This window comes from Fringilla coelebs, assembly GCF_963513975.1.
Source record: "Fringilla coelebs genome assembly, chromosome: 3".
NCBI lineage: Eukaryota > Metazoa > Chordata > Aves > Passeriformes > Fringillidae > Fringilla > Fringilla coelebs.
The window spans coordinates 55167062-55185646 of NC_140030.1; the positions used below are offsets into that span (position 1 = coordinate 55167062).

Below are 18585 nucleotides of genomic sequence, written 5' to 3' on the forward strand. Positions count from 1 at the left end.
CGCATTGAGAGCAAGCTGTCTATCCTCCGCTGCTAAATTACTGTTAATTATCGCTTGGCCGCCCTAAGCTGCAGCCGCTTATTTTGAGGGACGCCAAACCCCGCTGGCTGCAGCGCCCCACGGGGGCGAACGCTGGGGCAGCCACCCCTCGTTAAAATACCGAGTGAAAGCGGCACTCGAACGGAGGCTCTCCGGTTGCGGGCCCCGCCGCCCTCCGTGAGGGGCGGCCCCGCCGCACGCCGCCACAGCGGAGCGCACGCCGGGGCAGCGGAGGGGCAGGGCCGTGCGGCCGCCCCATCGCCGCCGCGGAGCGTGCCGGGAGCTGTAGTTCCACGGCCTCACGGCCCTGCTCCCCCGACGCTTCCCCGAGGGGCGCGGCGGCTCCGCCAGACCCGCTCCGACCCCGCAGCTTCCCGGCGGGCAGCGCCGCTCGCCCAGGCCGGGCATGCGGCCGCTGCTGCGGCGGCTTCTCCCCGCGCTGTGCTCGGCGGCGGCCCGAGCCCTGCTCGCCCGGCGGGCCGTGCCCATGGCGCTGCGGCCGGCGGACGGAGCGGCCGGGGCCGGGGTCGATGCTCGGAGCGCGGCCGGCGCGGCCCCGGAGCCCGGTGAGAGGCGGCGGGGTGGGGGCGGAGGGCAGGCGCCGGCGAGACCCCGCGCCCGCCTCCCCCTGGGCTGCGGGCGGGCGCTGGGGCGTGCGGGGCGCGCTGGGGCGTAGGGAAAAACTTTTCAACTTAATAATTAAGTTATTAATTATGAAGTAGGGTTCTTGTTGATACAGGCAGGCGCTTCCCTGCCTGCCCCGCTCAGTCCCTAGGCTTGCCGACAGTGTATGCGTCCGACCTGACTGAACAGTAAACCTACCTTTCTTTCCCCCAAGTTTACTACTACTCTACCATTTTTTTTCCACAAGAAACTACTACTACTACTATTATTATTATTATTATTATTATTATTATTATTATTATTATTATTATTATTATTATTATTATTATTATTATTATTATTATTATTTCTTTAGCTGTGTTAACTGTAGTGCCAGCACTGGAGGTTCAAAATGCGTCGACATTAAGAATGTCTACTTCTACAGCAGCTCTCAGTTAAGCTGTCTCTAAAGGATTAATTTATTATTACAAATATGACTAGAAAGCAGCAGGTGAAAGCTCAGCAAGAGTCAAGGAGCTCCCACCCTCTTGCATCAGGCAGATAGGGGGGAATGGAATAAGGTCCCTGCTGAGAGAGGTGGAAGAATCTGCTCCTGGCATCCCTTGCCTTCCCAGGTGCCCTTACAGAATAGGTAAGAGGCCCTGGATCTTGAGGGTCAGGCAGACAACAGTGGGGAAGGTTTATCTGGAGGGTCTTCCAGACTAATGGAGTCAACCAGGTGGATCACAAATACACATATTAAGAAAAAAAGAAGGGTAGTTGTAGTGGGTGACTTGCTTCTGAGGGAAACTGAGAGCCCTGTATTGTTCAACCCCTTCCAAAGTCTGATGACTTCCTGTGGTCTAGGTGAGGGATATTACCAAGAGACTCCCTGAGCTAATTCTGCCCACTGGTTGCTACCCACTGCTGGCTGTTCAGGTTGTCAGTGACAAGGTTGATGAGAAAAGTACCAGGGTAATCAAATGGGATTTCAAGGCACTTAACCACTTAGATGCTCATGAGTGTATGGATCTGGATGGGATCTGTCCTAGGGTGATGAGGAACCGGCAGAAGAGCTCATTACATCATTGTCCATTATCCATCTATCATCAGTCATGGCTAACCAGGGAGGTCCCAGGAAATTGGAGGCTGACCAGTATGATGCCCATCTACAAGAAATGCTGGAAGGAGGATCTAGGGAACTACAGGTCTGGCAGCCTGACTGCAGTGCCCAGCAAGGTGACAGAGCAGATCATCTTAAGTGTGATCATACAGCACAGGCAGGACAGCCAAGGGATCAGACTCAGCCAGCACAAGTTTAGGAAAGGCAGATACTTCCTGACCAACCTGATCTCCTTTTATGACGAGGTGGATGAGAATACGGCTGTGGATGTTGTCTACCTGGACTTCAGCAAAGTCTTCAACACCATCTCCCATAGCACACTCCTGGCAAAGCTGTCAGCCCATGGCTTGGACAGGTGCACTCTTCTCTGGGTTAAGAACTGGCTGGGCAGGCAGGCCTAGAGAGAGGTGGTGAATGGTGCCACATCCAGCTGGCAGTTGGTCACTAGTAGTGTCCCCAAGGATCAGTGTTTGGTCCAGTACTGTACAAGATCTTCATTGATAATCTGGATGAGGGGATCAAGTCTTCCTATAGCAAATTCACAGACAAGATCAAGTTGGGTTGGAGTGTTGATCTGCAGGAGGGTAGGAAGGCTCTGCAGAAGGACCTGGACAAGCTGGATCAATGGGCTGATTTCAATGATCCGAGATTCAGCAAGACCAAGTCTGGATCCTGCACTTTGGCCACAACAATCCCCTGCAGCACTACAGGCTGGGGACAGAGTAGCTGGAAAGTGGCCCAGTGGAAAAGGACTGGGGGTACTGGTTCTGACAGTCAACGAAACATGAGCCAGCAGTTTGCCCAGGTGGCTGAGAAGGCAAATGGCATCCTGGCCTGGATCAGTGGTAGTGTGGCCAGCAGGACCAGGGCAGTGATTGTCCCAGTGTTTATGGCACTGATGAAGCATGCCTCAGCTCCTGTGTCCGATTCAGGGCCCCTCTGTTCAGGAAGGACATTGAGTTGCTGGAGCATGTCCAGAGAAGGGCAGTGGTGTTGGTGAAAGGTCTGGAGCACAAGTCTGATGAGGAGCAGCTGAGGGAGCTGGGAGTGTTTAGCCTGGAGTAGAGGCTCAGGGGGATATCTCTCTCTACAGCTACCTGGAAAGAGATTGTAGCCTCCACAGGTGGGGGTTGGTCTCTTCTCCCAGGCAACCAGCAACAGGACAAGAGGACACAGACTTAAGCTGCATCAGGGGAGGTTTATGTTGGAGATTCAGAAGAAATTCTTCATGGAAAGAGTGGTTAGATATTGGAACGGGCTGTCCAGAGAGATGTTGGATTCATGTCTCAGGTTCTGTGTAAGGAAAGACTGGACATGGCACTTATTGCCGTGGCCTTGTTGACAATGTGGTGTTCGGTCATAAGTTGGACTTAATGATCTCTGAGGTCTTTTCCAACCTAATTGATTCTGTTATAAACCTATTAAACACATTAACATAAACATAGTGAACAGGGAACAGTGCCTGAAGATCAAGTCTCACTGTAATCTGTGACACTTATATGTCAAATAATAGAACATTGTTCTGTCTGAAACAATAATCTGAATATGTAGAGAAGGCAGCTGGGATCAGAGCGCAATCAAATGTGTTTTATTGCTCCTTATTTTTGTGGTCTCTCCTTTATGAGGTTGGTGGGTCATGATTTTTTTTTTTCTGCTGGAACAGATGACAAATGTTGGTGAAGATCAGCAGTCACTTTAATACAAATAAAGGAATAATGGATACACCTACTCATATATGAAATTTGGGCAAATGTAATTAAGCATGCAATTAAGAAAAAAACACTTATAACAGCTTGATGGTCAAGGAGTTCCTACAGAAGCTGGTTTTGTACTCTAGGTTTCAGATTATCAACATTATGTCAAGAAGTTTGAAAAATCTTGTTTTCAAGTTGTATTAGTGACTAGAATGCTGATTTCTTTAATTAGTATTTTCAAAAAAGTGAGGGAGTTTTTTTGGTAGAAGCACAACCTGTAGAATTTAGACACAGTGCCTGCTCAGTTCAGTTTATTGAAGGTGCATTGTTAATTTAGCTGTGCCTTTACTATTGTGAACAGACTGCATTTTGCCAAGCAGCACAAGTATGTTGCTTTTTGAGCAGACAGAGCAAAGAAAACCTGTAATCTGCAATATACACCCCTCAAATTTATGTGAGTCCTTGTTCTGTAGCTGGTGCTACCTTCACAAACCCCTTTTGCTCTCAGCTGATGATTCCGCACTGCTGAATTTTGAAGTTTTATGCCGCAGTCTGACCTACTTGTTTGTCAGTTTCATGGACCTCTGTCTTGTCCTTCACTTTGAGATCTCTTTGGATACAGGGTTGTTTTCTGTATGCTCATGGATACCAGAAACAATCTGGTTTGTGTGAGCTTTCATCTAAATGTTAAGTAATAATTTTATTATTGCTTTAGCATCTGTTTGTTATGCATAGTTCTTTAGTGTCTGTGAGGGAACAAGTAACAAATCTAAATACTTTGTTTCCTTTGAATAGCCTGTAGGGGATAAAGTTAGGTGTCAGACTACAACCGCAGAGTGATTTATGCTTCCCTACTTTAGCCGGGAGTGAATTAGCATTTAATCAGGTTGTTCTTTTATTTATCTTCCCTAGCATAAAGTGGTATGTATGAGAAACATTCCACAGGGTGATAATCACCCACACTGGGTCTGTTATATCGATTTTATACATGCATAGCCTTGAGTGCCTTGAGAACATAGCGTACACTTTTGCTGCTGAATTTTCCTCTTAGACCAGATTTGGGCCATCCACACTGGTCCTGAGAAGAGCTTTGAAAGTTGTTGTCTGTAGTAATGAGCTGTCCTGGGATAAACTGCAATTTTAACACATGGCTCCTTCCACTACAGTAATTCCATTGTGGAGTTGTCCCAAAAGAGTCTTACTGGGTGCCTGATTACATGCCCATTTTTGCTGCTAGAGAAGATTTTGCTTATTCTTTTTTTTTTTTTTTTTTTAAAGGTATGACTTAAAATGCCAATATTAGAGTTTACTGGTGCAGAAGCGTGAAGTAGACATAACGAAATGACTCATGCTCAGTTAGTACTCTTGGGAAAAAGACTTTTTCAAAAACTTGTTAGTGGACATTATTCTGTCCTTTCTAACTTAAAATATTCTGTGATTGTGATATTATTCTGAGGTAGAGCATCATGTATACCTTTGTACATGCAGGATGTGTTTTCATTTACATTGACTTTCTTCCTTAGCTTAAATACTAAAAGTCAGTTTTTACAAGGAGAAATTCAGATCATTGCTGTCTAAAACATGCTATACTGAGTGGGAGATGCAGGAATAGAGTGATCATCTCATTCCTGAATGACAGAGTCAGCTGAGAACGCTTTGTTATATGTGGAATGATAGGATTCCCTTCCTGCTTCTTCATGCCTCATTTTCAGTGTGTTTACAGTGGAATTAATTTGCCAATGTTTGTCTGCACTGTATTTCATATGCCATTGCTGTTATCTAAAATGAACTTTATGTGATGTCTGAAGGGTATTAGTTTTTATGCTCAGTTATAACTATTTTTTTGCTGTAATTTCATTTACTTGGAACCAAACAAGACCCTAGGTTATTAAAATATAGAAAACAGAACTCTATTTTTTGCTATTTCACATAAAATGTTACAGTATTTTTACTGATCTGTTGACAAAGAAGAAGAACAGGATCCTTGCAGGGTTATATGTCAATATGTATTTGCTGATAATTAATGAAATGTTTACTTGTTATGCTGCTTATGTATAATGTCTCTTAGCTGTTTATATAAAAAACTAAGACCCAATGTGTTATTTTAAATATATTACAGATGGGCTGGAAAATATACAGCAGAAGAAAATCTTTAAAGAGAATAAGGAAAAAACACAACAGAGTGAAGAGCCATGTGCTGCTGATTCAGTAGATTCTCTAATGGCAGAAATGCCATTTGTGGACACAGATATTGAAGATGAACATGCTAGTAAGTACATTAAACAGAAGAAATGTGAAAGCATAGACACATCATGCACTCAGTTCTTGGTCCTACCTGTTGGCAAGGATACAGGGCCAGTCTCCCTGCGAACAGGTTACAGTCCAGAGCTTCTCTTTTTGCTATTCAGTCCTGCAGTACTTGAGCATATTAAGAGTTCACTCTTTTGTTATCCTGTGGAGCAATGAGTCACAGAATAAAGTGTCAATTCGCATTACTGTATGTGAGCTTCTCGGGTGATGGGTTTTGTGAGCTTTCAATATGTGTATTCCCAGTATTAGGCTAGAAGTACTCTTCTGATTGGACAGTGGATGTCTGCAGCCTGGTCAGCTTGTGGGTGTGTATCAGGCCATGAGGTGGGAGAGAGTCTGTAAAGGCTCAAGGAAATGAGCTGAGAGAAACACAATTATGTGTGAAGAAAGAACTGAGGATGCGCACATTACTTTCACTATATCAGAAGGTGTCTCTGGGAAAGGAGGAGGTAGATAGCAAATCTGGCTGGGATGATATTTTCTTCTGGGCTGGGTTTAGTTCATGTGCTATTGGTTGGTTAGTCTTAGTCTACTGCAACTTTTAGCTTTAATAATCCTTTTATATTTCCAAATACAGAATGCATGGGATTTTTGAAGTTTAATATTGGCCCTTCTGCTCTACAGTCATGTCCATGTTCAAATATGGACAATTTGCAGGCCTGTTGTTCTGCTGCATACGTTGGCTAAGAGAGGCTCAGTGGTTTGGAAGCCATGTGTCTGTCTGTGTTAGCAGCTTATAAACGTGGCTTAGAGGTGTAGGGTGATAGTTCAGGTGTGGTACTTCACTTGTATGGCTGCATTAATTCAAGTCAGACTTGGATTCCAGTCAGACGGTTCAGAGCAGGTGAGTGGGAAGACATGGTCTAGTCAGTTGACTCAAGTCCAGCTCCTGTTGGTGTGATATTAAGAGTGTCTTTGTTTAAATGTCTGTGTGCTGAAAGTGATTTTGTTCTTTTTCTCTTCAGTGCGTGCAACTTCTGAACTAAGTACTAAGAAGAAAAGAAAGCGGACTATTGGAAGAGAAAGTGAAGAAGGCATTGAGAGAAAGAAGAAAAAGAACAAACAGTATCAGCCAAATTATTTCATTTCTCTTCCAATTACTAATCCAAAGGTGATATTCTTTATTATACTAATTTGGTATAACCAGAATTACTTCAAAAGCTGCATGTGTTTATAAGAACAGTGTTTGATATTGTGCAAAAAAAATTTTTTTCAGGTAGTTTTAAAGAAACATTAGCAGTCTATTCATTAAGTAATGCTATGTTATGTAACATTTTTGTGAATAAAATTGCTTTCCTTAAAAAGACTGGAGGAAAAAACTTACATTTTTACTCAGTTTATCAGTCTTATGGATTTCAGTGAAGCTGGCTGAAATTTCCCCTCTGCAGGGTTCAGTATTGCCTATTTTGTTGTTCATGTAGAATAAGGAATAGAGACATTCCTATTTAATTTAATGGGAAAAATTCTAGCAATATTTTTAGATTTCTTTATAGATAAAAATTTATACTTGGATCTGTTACTGTTTTAACTTGGCTAAGTTTCTAGTTTAGCATTTTCCACTAAAATGGTTAATCTTATTTAAAATTCAAACAACTGTTGTTTTAGTGAGATTTTGTTTACATAAATTCAGAAAATGCAAAGAGCTCTTTAAGAAAATGTATTTCCTTGCGGTTACACGAGTTGTCTCATTTAGCCAATAAATGAAAGTGATTTCTTACATGCTGCAGGTTTTCTTTGGTATATCTTTGATATCTTTTGTGTCTGAAACAAAGAAAGTAGGTGCCTTATGTTTTGATATCTTTTGTGTCTGAAACAAAGAAAGTAGGTGCCTTATGTTTAAAAAGTTGAACCCAGCAGTTTAACAGCATTTGCAAACTTAGTTTGTGGGGTTTTTTTAATATCAGAAACTATCTTGGATGAATTTTAACTCATATTAAAACTCATTAACTCATTTTGATGTAAATATATTTGTATTATCAGTTCTCTGAAAAAGTAAAAGAAGATTAAGAAAATACAAAATGAGACTGAAATAGGTTTGAGAATGACACTGCAGTCTTTGATTCTTCAAAACATAATATGTGAAGAAGAGATTTTAAAGGCTGGTTTTATAAGATCCAGGATAACCTGTTACAAATATTTAGGATATCTTTTGTGACATCCTATTTTAAAATATCTTTTCTTCCAGATCTGCTTAATAGGTTCCATGATTTAACAAGTGCAAGAATTATGTAGGGGTTAAATAACCTGGTAATTGAGAATTCCTGCTGAGGATTGTAACTGTGCCTAAGGGTTGGTTAGGAAGATCTTAACTATCCTTGGTTTTTTATATGTCATTATTTAATCGTATCATTTTTATATGTCATTATTTAGTCATATCATTTACAGAGGTAAAGAAACAACTCTTTACATTTAATCTCAGAGCATTTGAGAACCCCAGGACTCTGCTAGAAAGTTTTGTCTGTACTTGCCTTAAGAGGTAGAGTTGTTCTGAAAGTAGAAAATACACTGTGGAATTTTTATAGGCAATATTAGCCAAAATTTAGACATCTGCTTTCTTGATAGCCAGAGTGAATCTGGTAATTGCTGGTAGTATTTCAGTTGGTAATGAGAGACCTTTATTTTTTGAAGGGCTTGTTTTATTCCATTGAAGTATTTTTAGCATAAGTGTTGTTTATTTGTGTTTTATGAAGTAATTTAAGCTTTACCCAGAGGAAATTTTGTAATAAAGGATACCTCTGAAACATTTAATCAGCTGTTCCTCTTGGAAAATTAAAAATTTCCTTGATTTTAACTGTTTTGAATCTTTAGAAATGAAAAGTGTTCTTCCATTAATTTTGAATTTATATTGAACTTTGCATTATTACTTGTGTAAAAATAGTTAAATAGATTATGATCATTGTATCTTTTTCTATTTGTTTGGGGTTTTTTTTTTAAGTTATGACTTACATGATGTGCTATCACTTGGAAGGTTAGCCTTTAAGGGTTCTCCAGTCTTGACTATAGTTACTATTGATCTGTTAAATCTTTAAAGCTTTATATTAACTTACTAGTAGTGTCCTTGTAATAAGCAAAACAGTGTTACTATTACTCCTCAGAATAATGTACTTCAAGTAATGGAGAGGAGATCTTGAAATGAGTAGTTGAGGCCTTTTTTTTAACTTTAAAAAAAAAATAGAGGAAGGAATTGTTAAGAGTGATCTGCCTTAGAAAAGGTTTTGGATTAAGTTAGGACATCTCAAGTAAAAATAAATATTTATGCAGTGGTTCAAAGCCTGTTATATAGCACTGGGAGAGTCCTAGTTTGCGTCATTAGAATAGTACACTCAAGTGTTAATTGCACCTTAGATTTATTGGAGAAAACAGAACAAATATGGAATTGTGATATGCATTGTGATGGCACACCTATTTACCAGCTGTTGTGTTAGATTTTGATTGCATAACTTCAGAGAAAACCTCTGAAAAACAAGTTTCTAAAATTCAGAAAAACTTACTTGAAAACTTATTTTTTTCTTTCCTAATAATGTTGATTCTGTAGAGCATTGTCATTCAGCCAGAGAGAGAGGAGGATGTGCTCAGCCTTCTTTTTATTTTACCTGTATCCAAAGGGCAGGATTTTTCATACTTTCTTGATGGATTCAGCAATAACTTTTCTCTGGAACTGATAACTGGCTGTCTTTGGACTTAATCTTGTTCCAAAGCCATATTAGTTGTTAGCTTTTTAGCTTGGTTTCCTAATAGAATTTATACAGCTATGAGCCTGTCCATTTGGGTTTTTTGGGTTTTCAACCTATTGTCCAGTTTTGGACAAAAAATTTGACATCTCAAAGGTATTAATTTCCTACAGTTTTTGTGTCATTGGTGCTTCCATAAAAGAATGAGCCTTGAAAGAACATGCTTTTGTAGCAGTACTACTGAAGGGAGCTATAGGGGTATGGGGATGTGGGATATTGGCTGCTAAACTAAATGCTGAGTAATATTGATCTCTTTCAGAGCTAGAATGCTTTTACCTGCTGTGAAAACACAGTTCCGCGTCTGTCTTCTGTACTCTGAAGGGCTTGTACATTTATATTTTTTCTTTTGCCAGCTCACAGGTGCAAATTAAATTTAGAAGCAATAGTTGAAAATTGAATAAAATTGTAATTAGTATGACACATTTAATTTTTGACTTTTGTTTCTTTTTTTTTCTTTCGCTTATAAACTTCAATAATTATTCAGTCAATCCATTGTAATTAGCAGGGATCACATTTACCAGTTCTTTGCTTAAATATGGATTAAATTCCTCCTGTATCTGAAACAATGAAACTGTTATTTATCCAGGATAAGATCACTTCTGACATATGAAGGAAGATGATCTTATTGCAACATGATTTTTGATAAAATGTTGGTGGAATTTTCTTCATATGTCCTACAATACTTAAGACACTTGTGGTTTTGTAAATGCCCTATCTCCTTTTCTGGCAAGTAGCTTTTACCTTCCATCCTTCTCCCTACCCTTGCTAGCATCAGTTCATTTGAGTTATGATTTAGTTTTATTTATATGACACTAGTAGATAACTATGGCCCATTAGGTAAAACTTCTGCATGGCAAAACTCATCTGAAGAAATTCAGTCAGAAAAATACTGAACACTCCCATTAGATTGTCTTTTTTTTCCCCAGGAAACTTATATGTTCCTTATGATTAACAGAGCTGCAAAAATATATCAGTGCTTTTTTTATACCTAAGAGCTACTTGTGCTTATTTTATAAAAGTCAAGTCTGTACATTACATTGTGAAGTGTTCACTACTGAATTTCAAATAAATAAACAACAAAAAAAGTGAGATTGGCATTTTCAACATGCTTCTTTTAGATTTTATACACCAAAGATGATTTGTCTATAATGTCTTTGTTCACTGTACTTTAGGAAGTAATTCATTTTGTCAGATGGCCAGGTTTATTTGACTTGATCTAATTTTTTCTAACATACTCAAGAATTGTTGCAGATCTTTGGTGTTTTGTTTTTTAAATTGCTACAATACAACAAGCATAATGTCAAGCACAGTAAACATTTTGGATTCAATTTATAGAACATGTATAACCATATAAATAATTTTAAATTAAAAAATGTATTTCCAATGTTTTTAAAGAGGACGGATGAAGTTAGAACTCTATACCTGTTGCAAGGAAATTTTTCTAAATACATTGGAAGGGAGTATATACATTATATCTGTCTATTGGACAATATAATCAGAATTGCAAATCAGATATCTCTACAAATTATATACTGAATGTTCTGGTTTTGTATGTGCCCAGTCCTGCAAAGATCAGGTTTTCTTCAGTCACTTACCTGCGCATAGCAAGATAGACATTTAGCAGAGTGGGCAGAGCAATCCCTTGAAGAAGCTCTTTGTTGGTATTACTGGCAGTGTAAAATGGATGATCTTAACCTGCTTCAGGAGTTTATGATGCTTATGGAAGGAAACTCCTATTAAGATGTGATGGGGAGTGTCCAGTGATTTATTAATCACTCTATTTGTACCCAGTTTGGCTTCACTCGGGTCACTTAGCACAGCTTTGTCAGCGGATAAAACTTTCTTCTGCTAGAATGGTTTTAACATAAATGTTTGTTTTTAGTTTGAGTGCTTTCTTGTTCACTTGCATGATGGGATACAGTAATTGTTGTAGTGGCTAACTGTTGTTTCTGTGTCTTTCTTCCCAGATTACTGGCAGTATTCAGGCTGTCCAAGATGCAATAATACAAAAGGATCAAAGGTTTTCCAAAGCAATGGTTCGCTCTGGCTCATTGCATGTCACCATGTTAGTGATGCATCTATCCAGTGAAGAAGAAATTAGCACGTAGGTATTTAGTGTAAATTAAGTATATACTAGTATTTTTGATTAATTAAGTATATACTAGTATTAAGTGTTCATAAAGAGACTAGCAGGGTTAATGACACTTTTTTGTGCCATACACAGCCCTAATTTACTAAGGTTATTGAACATTTAATTAATGTTGTTTTTAAAATGCTAGTCTTAATATTAGCCATTTTCATTACTTATATACAAAGTATGTATTTTTCCATTGAGTTTTTCCTACTGTGTGCTGAACTTGCACACATAGATCTCATGTTTGCTTAAGTAATTCTTTTACAATAATGTTTTGGTATAGGGGACAGGGGAATTAAAAAACTGTTGAAGTGCAGATTGATCATAAGAAAATGAAAATCCAAGGTAGCATGTAGGAACCATTCGGTAGTCAAGGGCATGCTTCTAAAATGCAGAAGTATTTTGGTTGAAAGCATTTGACACACCTAAAAATAATGAATGATCAGTATATCTAAATCAGTGGCCTTGTTTTTACGTGCTCATTTTCTTTGAATGCTATATCCTTGAGATCTCTATACTGCTACCTGTCTTCTACTGTGAAGATGCAAATTTGTCAGCAGCAATGGTCTGATCTAAGGGGAGGGAAACAGCCAGGACCTGACAATAAAAAGTCAAGCAAAGAATACTAGATCTGGTAGATTCCCTCCCCTCTCCATGTGCCTGGTTAATGAGTAAACTGTGATAGCACCTGAAAATTGGTGAGAACAACCACCAGCTGTTTATGTGAGATTTTTTTAAAGGGTTTGAAGCAAACTTTCAAAAAAAGGAGCATGGGATAGTACTTCAGAGAACATGTGTCTCTTTGTGAGTATTTTTTAAGAGTCCAAAACTGTATACCAAAACAAATATTCTCCAATTCAGGATATTCTGCAACTCTGTGAGCCCCTTCTCAGCTTTCACTGTCTGAATGCCACCAAAGCACTGACTTACAGAGTTCTTCTCTGCCTCTCCCAGCAGAACTCTACAGTCCAGGCACCCAGAACTGTCCTCTAGTCAGCAGCAGCTTCCTCAGAGATTCACCCCTTTCCTGCCCAGATGCCTCCTATAGGTTTCTAGCTCAGCTATCCTCAGGTATTCTAGATTGCATGTTCTTTTTAATGAGATTAAAAAAAAAAAAATTCATAACTAATGTTTTTTGTTTAATCTTCTGGGAGATCTGCTGGGAGTAAATTGCTGAATTTGCCTTCTTCTTGCTTCACCAATTTTTGATACCAGGTTAATGGAAAGAAATGAAGATCCAGGCTGGCAAACAAACCTGTGTGTAATGTAGGGGGAGAGTAATCTCTCAAACAAAGTGCAGCTAGTCAACTGGGCATCTGAGAGTTCACAGATCCTTAGGTTTGGATCCATTGAGTTACTTAGATATCTACAGTTTTTCAACTGTGTTTGCACAATAGTGCCTCTGTCTATACAGAAATGAAATGTGTTGAATGCTATTTGAAGTCAAATGCGTGATAAGAATGTGCTAAACATAACATTCAATTCAGCACAAAGCCCTTTGTATGGTATTTTAGTACATACAGTTTTCACCCTGAAAATGGAAGATCTGTATTCTAGACTGCTCTTTCTAAGGGAATCCAGACCTGCAATTCCCATGTGAGTTTCCTAAGTGATTGACTGTGGTCTAGCCTTCATGAATACACTATACATCTCTTTTTGTAGGACTGTATGAAATCAAAGAATGTGAAATTTTGAAACTAGAAAGAAAGCAAGCAATCAAGACTCATGACAGCACTCCCTTCAAGCCAGGGAGTTGAACTGTGCATAGTCGTGGGATCAGGTGCTAGAAATCAGGATGCCTGCCTTTGCAGTAAATGCCTAATTATGAGATTATAGTGTCAAGGTTTTCTTGCTCATTTTTTGTCAAAGACTCGGTGAATGTCACCTTTGCATTACAAGTAACAGGAATGGCAGAATTGAGTTTGGCTATTTTTGTGAGATTGCTTTTTCTGGCAAGTCATCAAAATTAAAACTCAGAAATTTCTAAAAAGAAACTTGGTGAATTTTAAGTGCTACAATATTTACATTACAACAATATAGGAAAAAAACAGGCAGTGCTTCTATAATTCTAGCTTGTGTTCACTTAGATTATGCTGTTTAATTATTTTTTTATTTCCTTTTTTGACTTTAGATCAAAGTGCTTGTAAACTTTTTGGGTATCTCTGTGGATTAGTTGCACTGAGTGTAATTACTAGCTGGCATTGTAACTACTATTTCGTATGGAATAACAAGAAAATAGCACTGTTGTGTTTTTAGCTGTTGATTCAGCGGAAATGTTTGTCCTTATGCATTATTCTCACGAAGCAATTGTTAGATGTAATGAAGTGGTGGATAGAATGCAAAAGGTAAGATAGCTAGAGTGAGATGACAGCTATTTTTCTACATATTTTAGTGTTTGCAAGATTATAAATAAAAGGGAAAGTAGAACTAGATCTTCAATGCCACAGTGCTAAACTGAAAGCACACTGCACTGTGTGGATTGACCTTTCATGGAACTCATTGGGTAGACTTGGGCTGGCCAGTGGGTTCTGCAGCAGACTCTGCAACAGTATGGAAATATAAATCTTTGTTCAGCTGAGGAACAGAGTTTTCCATGGACTTTCTGTGGACTAGTTCTCACATGTAAAAAATCCAGAGAAGGATTTTAGATACATTCATGAATCAATACTTAAAAGCCCTCTTCAAGCTTTAACTTAATTTGACTCAGTGTATTTGAAATATCTCTACTTGTTTTGGACCAATTTTTAGGTTCATGTTGGTAAATAAATCTCTGCCTGCTTACATGTGAAGTAATCTGACAGGTAGAACCAGTATTAGATGGTGTTTTTGAAAGATCTTGAAGTACAGCACATAAGGAAGACACAGGAACAGGCTTGTCTAACAGTGATAAGAGGGTAGGTAAGTGACAGAGACTACACTTACAGTAAAATATCTTTTACAAGGAACAAGTAATGCCATTGGTGTTTAAAATTGTTATAAAGGAGCTAAAGTACTTCTAGCTTATAGATTAAAGCCCTCTAAAAAGACTACAGGAGGGTTCTGTCAATGAAGGATATTCTGTCATGTAATCAACCTTCATGTGTTTCTTGACTTGCCCTAGGTACCAGTTAATGCACATTTCACATCAAGAGTCCACCTTGTTAAACACAATGAGAATGTGTAGAGATTCATGGAATTGTACAGGCTTCAATGAAATAATTTTACCTACTGTAGAAATCGGTGGTTGCTTTCATCCAGCTAGGACAGAAAAAGTAAACATACCTCTTTTGAGCATTTTTAACCTATTACTGCCATCTAGCGTTTATAAAGTCTGCATTGACTCAGGGAAAAGATTAAATTCAGGTTAATTGAATAGAATGAAAACTGTGAGATATGAGAAATCTTTTAGAAAACACTCAAATGTTTGTGGTTTTTGTTTAGAATTTAAATCACTTTTAGTGCAGGTCAAAACAATTATTTCATGTAATTGTACATGCACTTGATGTGGCTAATTAAGATGATTATTAAAAGGTTTCTACCCTGTTATTGCAGTTATAGTGTGCACATCTCTTAGCTCTTACAGAAAGTAAATGTAAATTGAGAATATGCTTCTTTTAATAACAGTTCTCCATGAGCTTAATTGTAATTTCCATAAATTTTATCATTATATATGTAATGTCACATCTGTTTATAATTTAACTAACACTGTTGTAACTTTGGCTGAAGAAGAATCTTAGTTCAACTGACATATCAGGACATGAAAAAAATTAATTTAAGAATGGAAAACTAAATGCTTCTAAGTAATAATCTTTTTTTAATGGGATTCACAAAGTAATAGGGACACTGTCATGTTAGTATCTGGATACCTTGAGGACTGAGATAAACTCTTTTGAGGAATTACACTCACTGCTAGCTAAGTCTGCTTTTACTATTTTTTTGGTTTTACAGCACAGTGTATGAACCACTTTACCTTTATAAAAAGGTGGTAGTAATAATAACAACAACTGTATTGATAGGAATTAGTGCAAATTACTGCAGTAGATAATAAATTGGTACTAAAAAAATCTTTGTTACATTTATTGTTATAATGATTAATAGCAATATTAACAGCAGAAATAAATTTGACATTGGTCTTTTCTTTCCTCTCAACAGAGCAGCTGGTGCTCTTTCAGACAGCAAGGTTTTTGTAGATGATCTCCTGAAAGGAAAACGAGTGGATTTGTCTTTTCAAGGAATTGATCACTTCAGAAATCAAGTTGGATTTGTGAATTTGGCAGAAAATGATCATACAGCACTACTTAAGGAAATAGCAGGTACAACTTGTCAATCTAGTTTAAGTGTTTAAAGACTTCTCAACAACCTAAATGAGAATGGAGCACAAAGATAAGTTTGTGCTAATTTAGTCAATATTAATTTACCTTTAACAACTGTAAATGCTACATAATTAATTTCCTAGCCTACTTTGCATATTTCAAAATGATGTTAATGAATTACAGACAGTACTGTTCTCTGATAACTTTTTATTTAGTATATGTGAAAAACAGTGTAAATTTGTAAATGGGATGTAAAGACTTCATGCTACCTTGTTTTGGTCCCATTTTTATCTGCCTATGAGTCTATACTTAAACTATGTTGTTTACAGATATTTAATAAAAATTCTCAAAGAACAGTACTGTCTGTAATTCATTCGTGTCCTTTAAAACTATCCCAGCAATTCCAACTATTCCTTGGAAAGATTCTTTTAAAGAGTTTTTCAGTATTGATGAATTATCTTTTGTGTTCTGAGGAATGTGAGGTCACACCATTTTTTAATAGAGCAATAACCTATTTTGCAGAGTAGCAAGGACTGCTGCTGTCATACTACCTCTTTGCAGTCCACTACAGAGGGAAAAATTGAAAAAGCCTTTATTAATACAGTGTTTTCTCTAGCAATTCATTAATTTCATTTCTGAAGTGCAGCTGGTTTGACCTCTTACAAAGACCTCAGTATAATTTATCAAGGAATCACTGTTTTGCTACTTCAAGATTATGGATGGCTTCTGCTATGTTCTAAGGTGAATTTTGATTTCATGTTGTTATTTTTTGTTGTACATGAATGAAGGAGAAATATTGAAAACATAGTCAATAGAAAATAGATGAAGTTAAATTAGCTCCAAATGGTAGGAAACCATTTAGTTCCATAAATTATATAGAGAAATTGTTTGATACTAATATCTGAATGTGGTCATTGCATGTCTGCTAATACCAGTGTAGATGTAGGCTTGCCAGAGATGGAAGTCTAGGAAAAGCAGAGCTAATGTGAATCTTCTGTTTGTTCTGATTTCCTAGTTACTTCCCAAAAATACACTAAAAGATTTATTTAATCATCATTCAATTATCCAGGAATAGTGCTAAACAGTTCTGGCAGAGGTTTGAGGAGTATTTTAATAGCTCTTTGTCAGTCTTTTTAGAAATTGTGCATCTACAATTACAGGGCATTTTGAAAAACTTTCTTTTTTCTGCTTTGCTGCACCACAGAATATTTGAAGGACTGTTGAGGTTTAGTCCCAGCTGGCAGCTCAGTCCCACAGCCACTTGCTCACTCTTCCCCAGCCATTTGGGGGAGAGAGTCAGAAGAGAAAAAGTGAGAAAACTTGTGGGTTGACATAAAGACTGTTTAATAGGGAAAGTGAATACCATGCACTCAAGCAGAGCAAAACAAGGAATTCATTCACCATTTCCCATGGGCAGGCACATACTCAGCCCCTCAGTGATTCAGCAGGGCTCCATCACTAAGAGTGACTTGGAAAGACAAATGCCATCCTCCTTCATTCTTCTTTCCCCAGCACTATATATGCTGAGGGTGATACCATACAGAATGGAATATCTCAGTTGGGGTCAGCTGTCCCAGCTGTGTCCCCTCCCAGCTCCTTGTGCACCTCCAGCCTGCTTGGTGGAGAGGTGGGCTGAGAAACAGGAAAGGTCTTGGCTCTGTACAAGTGCTGCTCAGTAGTAACCAAGACATCCCTGAACTAACAAACCTCTGTTCAGCATAAATCAAAAAAATAACCCTGTACTAGGTACTATGAAGAAAAGTACCCAGCCAAAACCAGTGCAAATACTAAGTGAATTTGGAAAAAGTAATGAAGTGCTTAATTTTTATTTTGATAACTACATTGTTAGTGGTACTTGAAGCTGATAAAAGTGAATAAGTGAATCCTGGTTTTTACCTATAGGATTTGCAGATGTTGATTTTTTTGATTAATGATGCTTGTTATGGTCTGACCATGAGAGGGAGCTTGTATTTCACAAATAGAAAAATTACTCTTCTGTTTATACATAAAAATATTTCATTTGCTTTGGTCCTCTGTTTTTAAGATGTTGATTTTTTTGTCTTAAATATTTTAATTCAGTTAGGAGTACACTGTAGTACAACAGTCAGGCTGACATGCAGTACAACTGACTTAGTAGTTTTCTTTATATTTATTTGTGTATAAATGGCATTTAGTCTAATCTAATTTGAATTTATTTTCTATCAGTTCACACTAGAGAGTGAGAGAAATGGAAAGCAAGTCATACTGTCCATCTTCTTCTCTAGATGCATTACAGCTTTACTTGAGCATAAACTTACATTGCCACCATACCAAAGCAATCTGACCCCTTGTGCAGCCACATGAAGAATTCAGCTGTCAAAAAATAAACATTTTTACCTTTGCCAGCTAATTTTTAGTTTATTTAGCTTGCCCATGAAGTTTACTGTATAGCTACATAACTGTTGGCAGAAAAGATAGGAGCAGCAGCAGGCATGGGGCTGGAAAGGAACAGTCTGTTCTGACAAGGATGATAGTTTAAAGCTCATCAAGGATGAGCTTCTTTAAAAATCATGAATCCACCCATTTAGCATCCATTTGAGGGTGAATTGCATTGCCCTCCCTTCAGGCAGCCCAGGGAAATAGTTTAATTCAGTTAATTTAGTTCGCTTTAGTTACAGAC

The 18585-nt window shown here is 38.2% G+C and overlaps 1 protein-coding gene across 3 annotated transcripts in view; it reads left to right on the forward strand.

Annotated features, from left to right (window-relative positions):
• The first annotated feature begins 359 nt into the window (after positions 1-359).
• The window catches only part of AKAP7 (A-kinase anchoring protein 7), an 81096-nt gene continuing 62870 nt past the window's right edge, over positions 360-18585 (forward strand). For all 3 annotated transcript variants that reach the window (XR_014615984.1, XM_084201514.1, XM_084201513.1), the window contains exons 1-5: positions 360-605; positions 5579-5728; positions 6735-6880; positions 11468-11604; positions 15766-15926. Coding sequence is in view for 2 of the 3 variants with exons in the window: in XM_084201514.1 (XP_084057640.1) it covers positions 446-605; positions 5579-5728; positions 6735-6880; positions 11468-11604; positions 15766-15926 (754 nt within the window). In the remaining variant the exon portion in view is untranslated. The remainder of the gene's footprint in view (positions 606-5578; positions 5729-6734; positions 6881-11467; positions 11605-15765; positions 15927-18585) is intronic.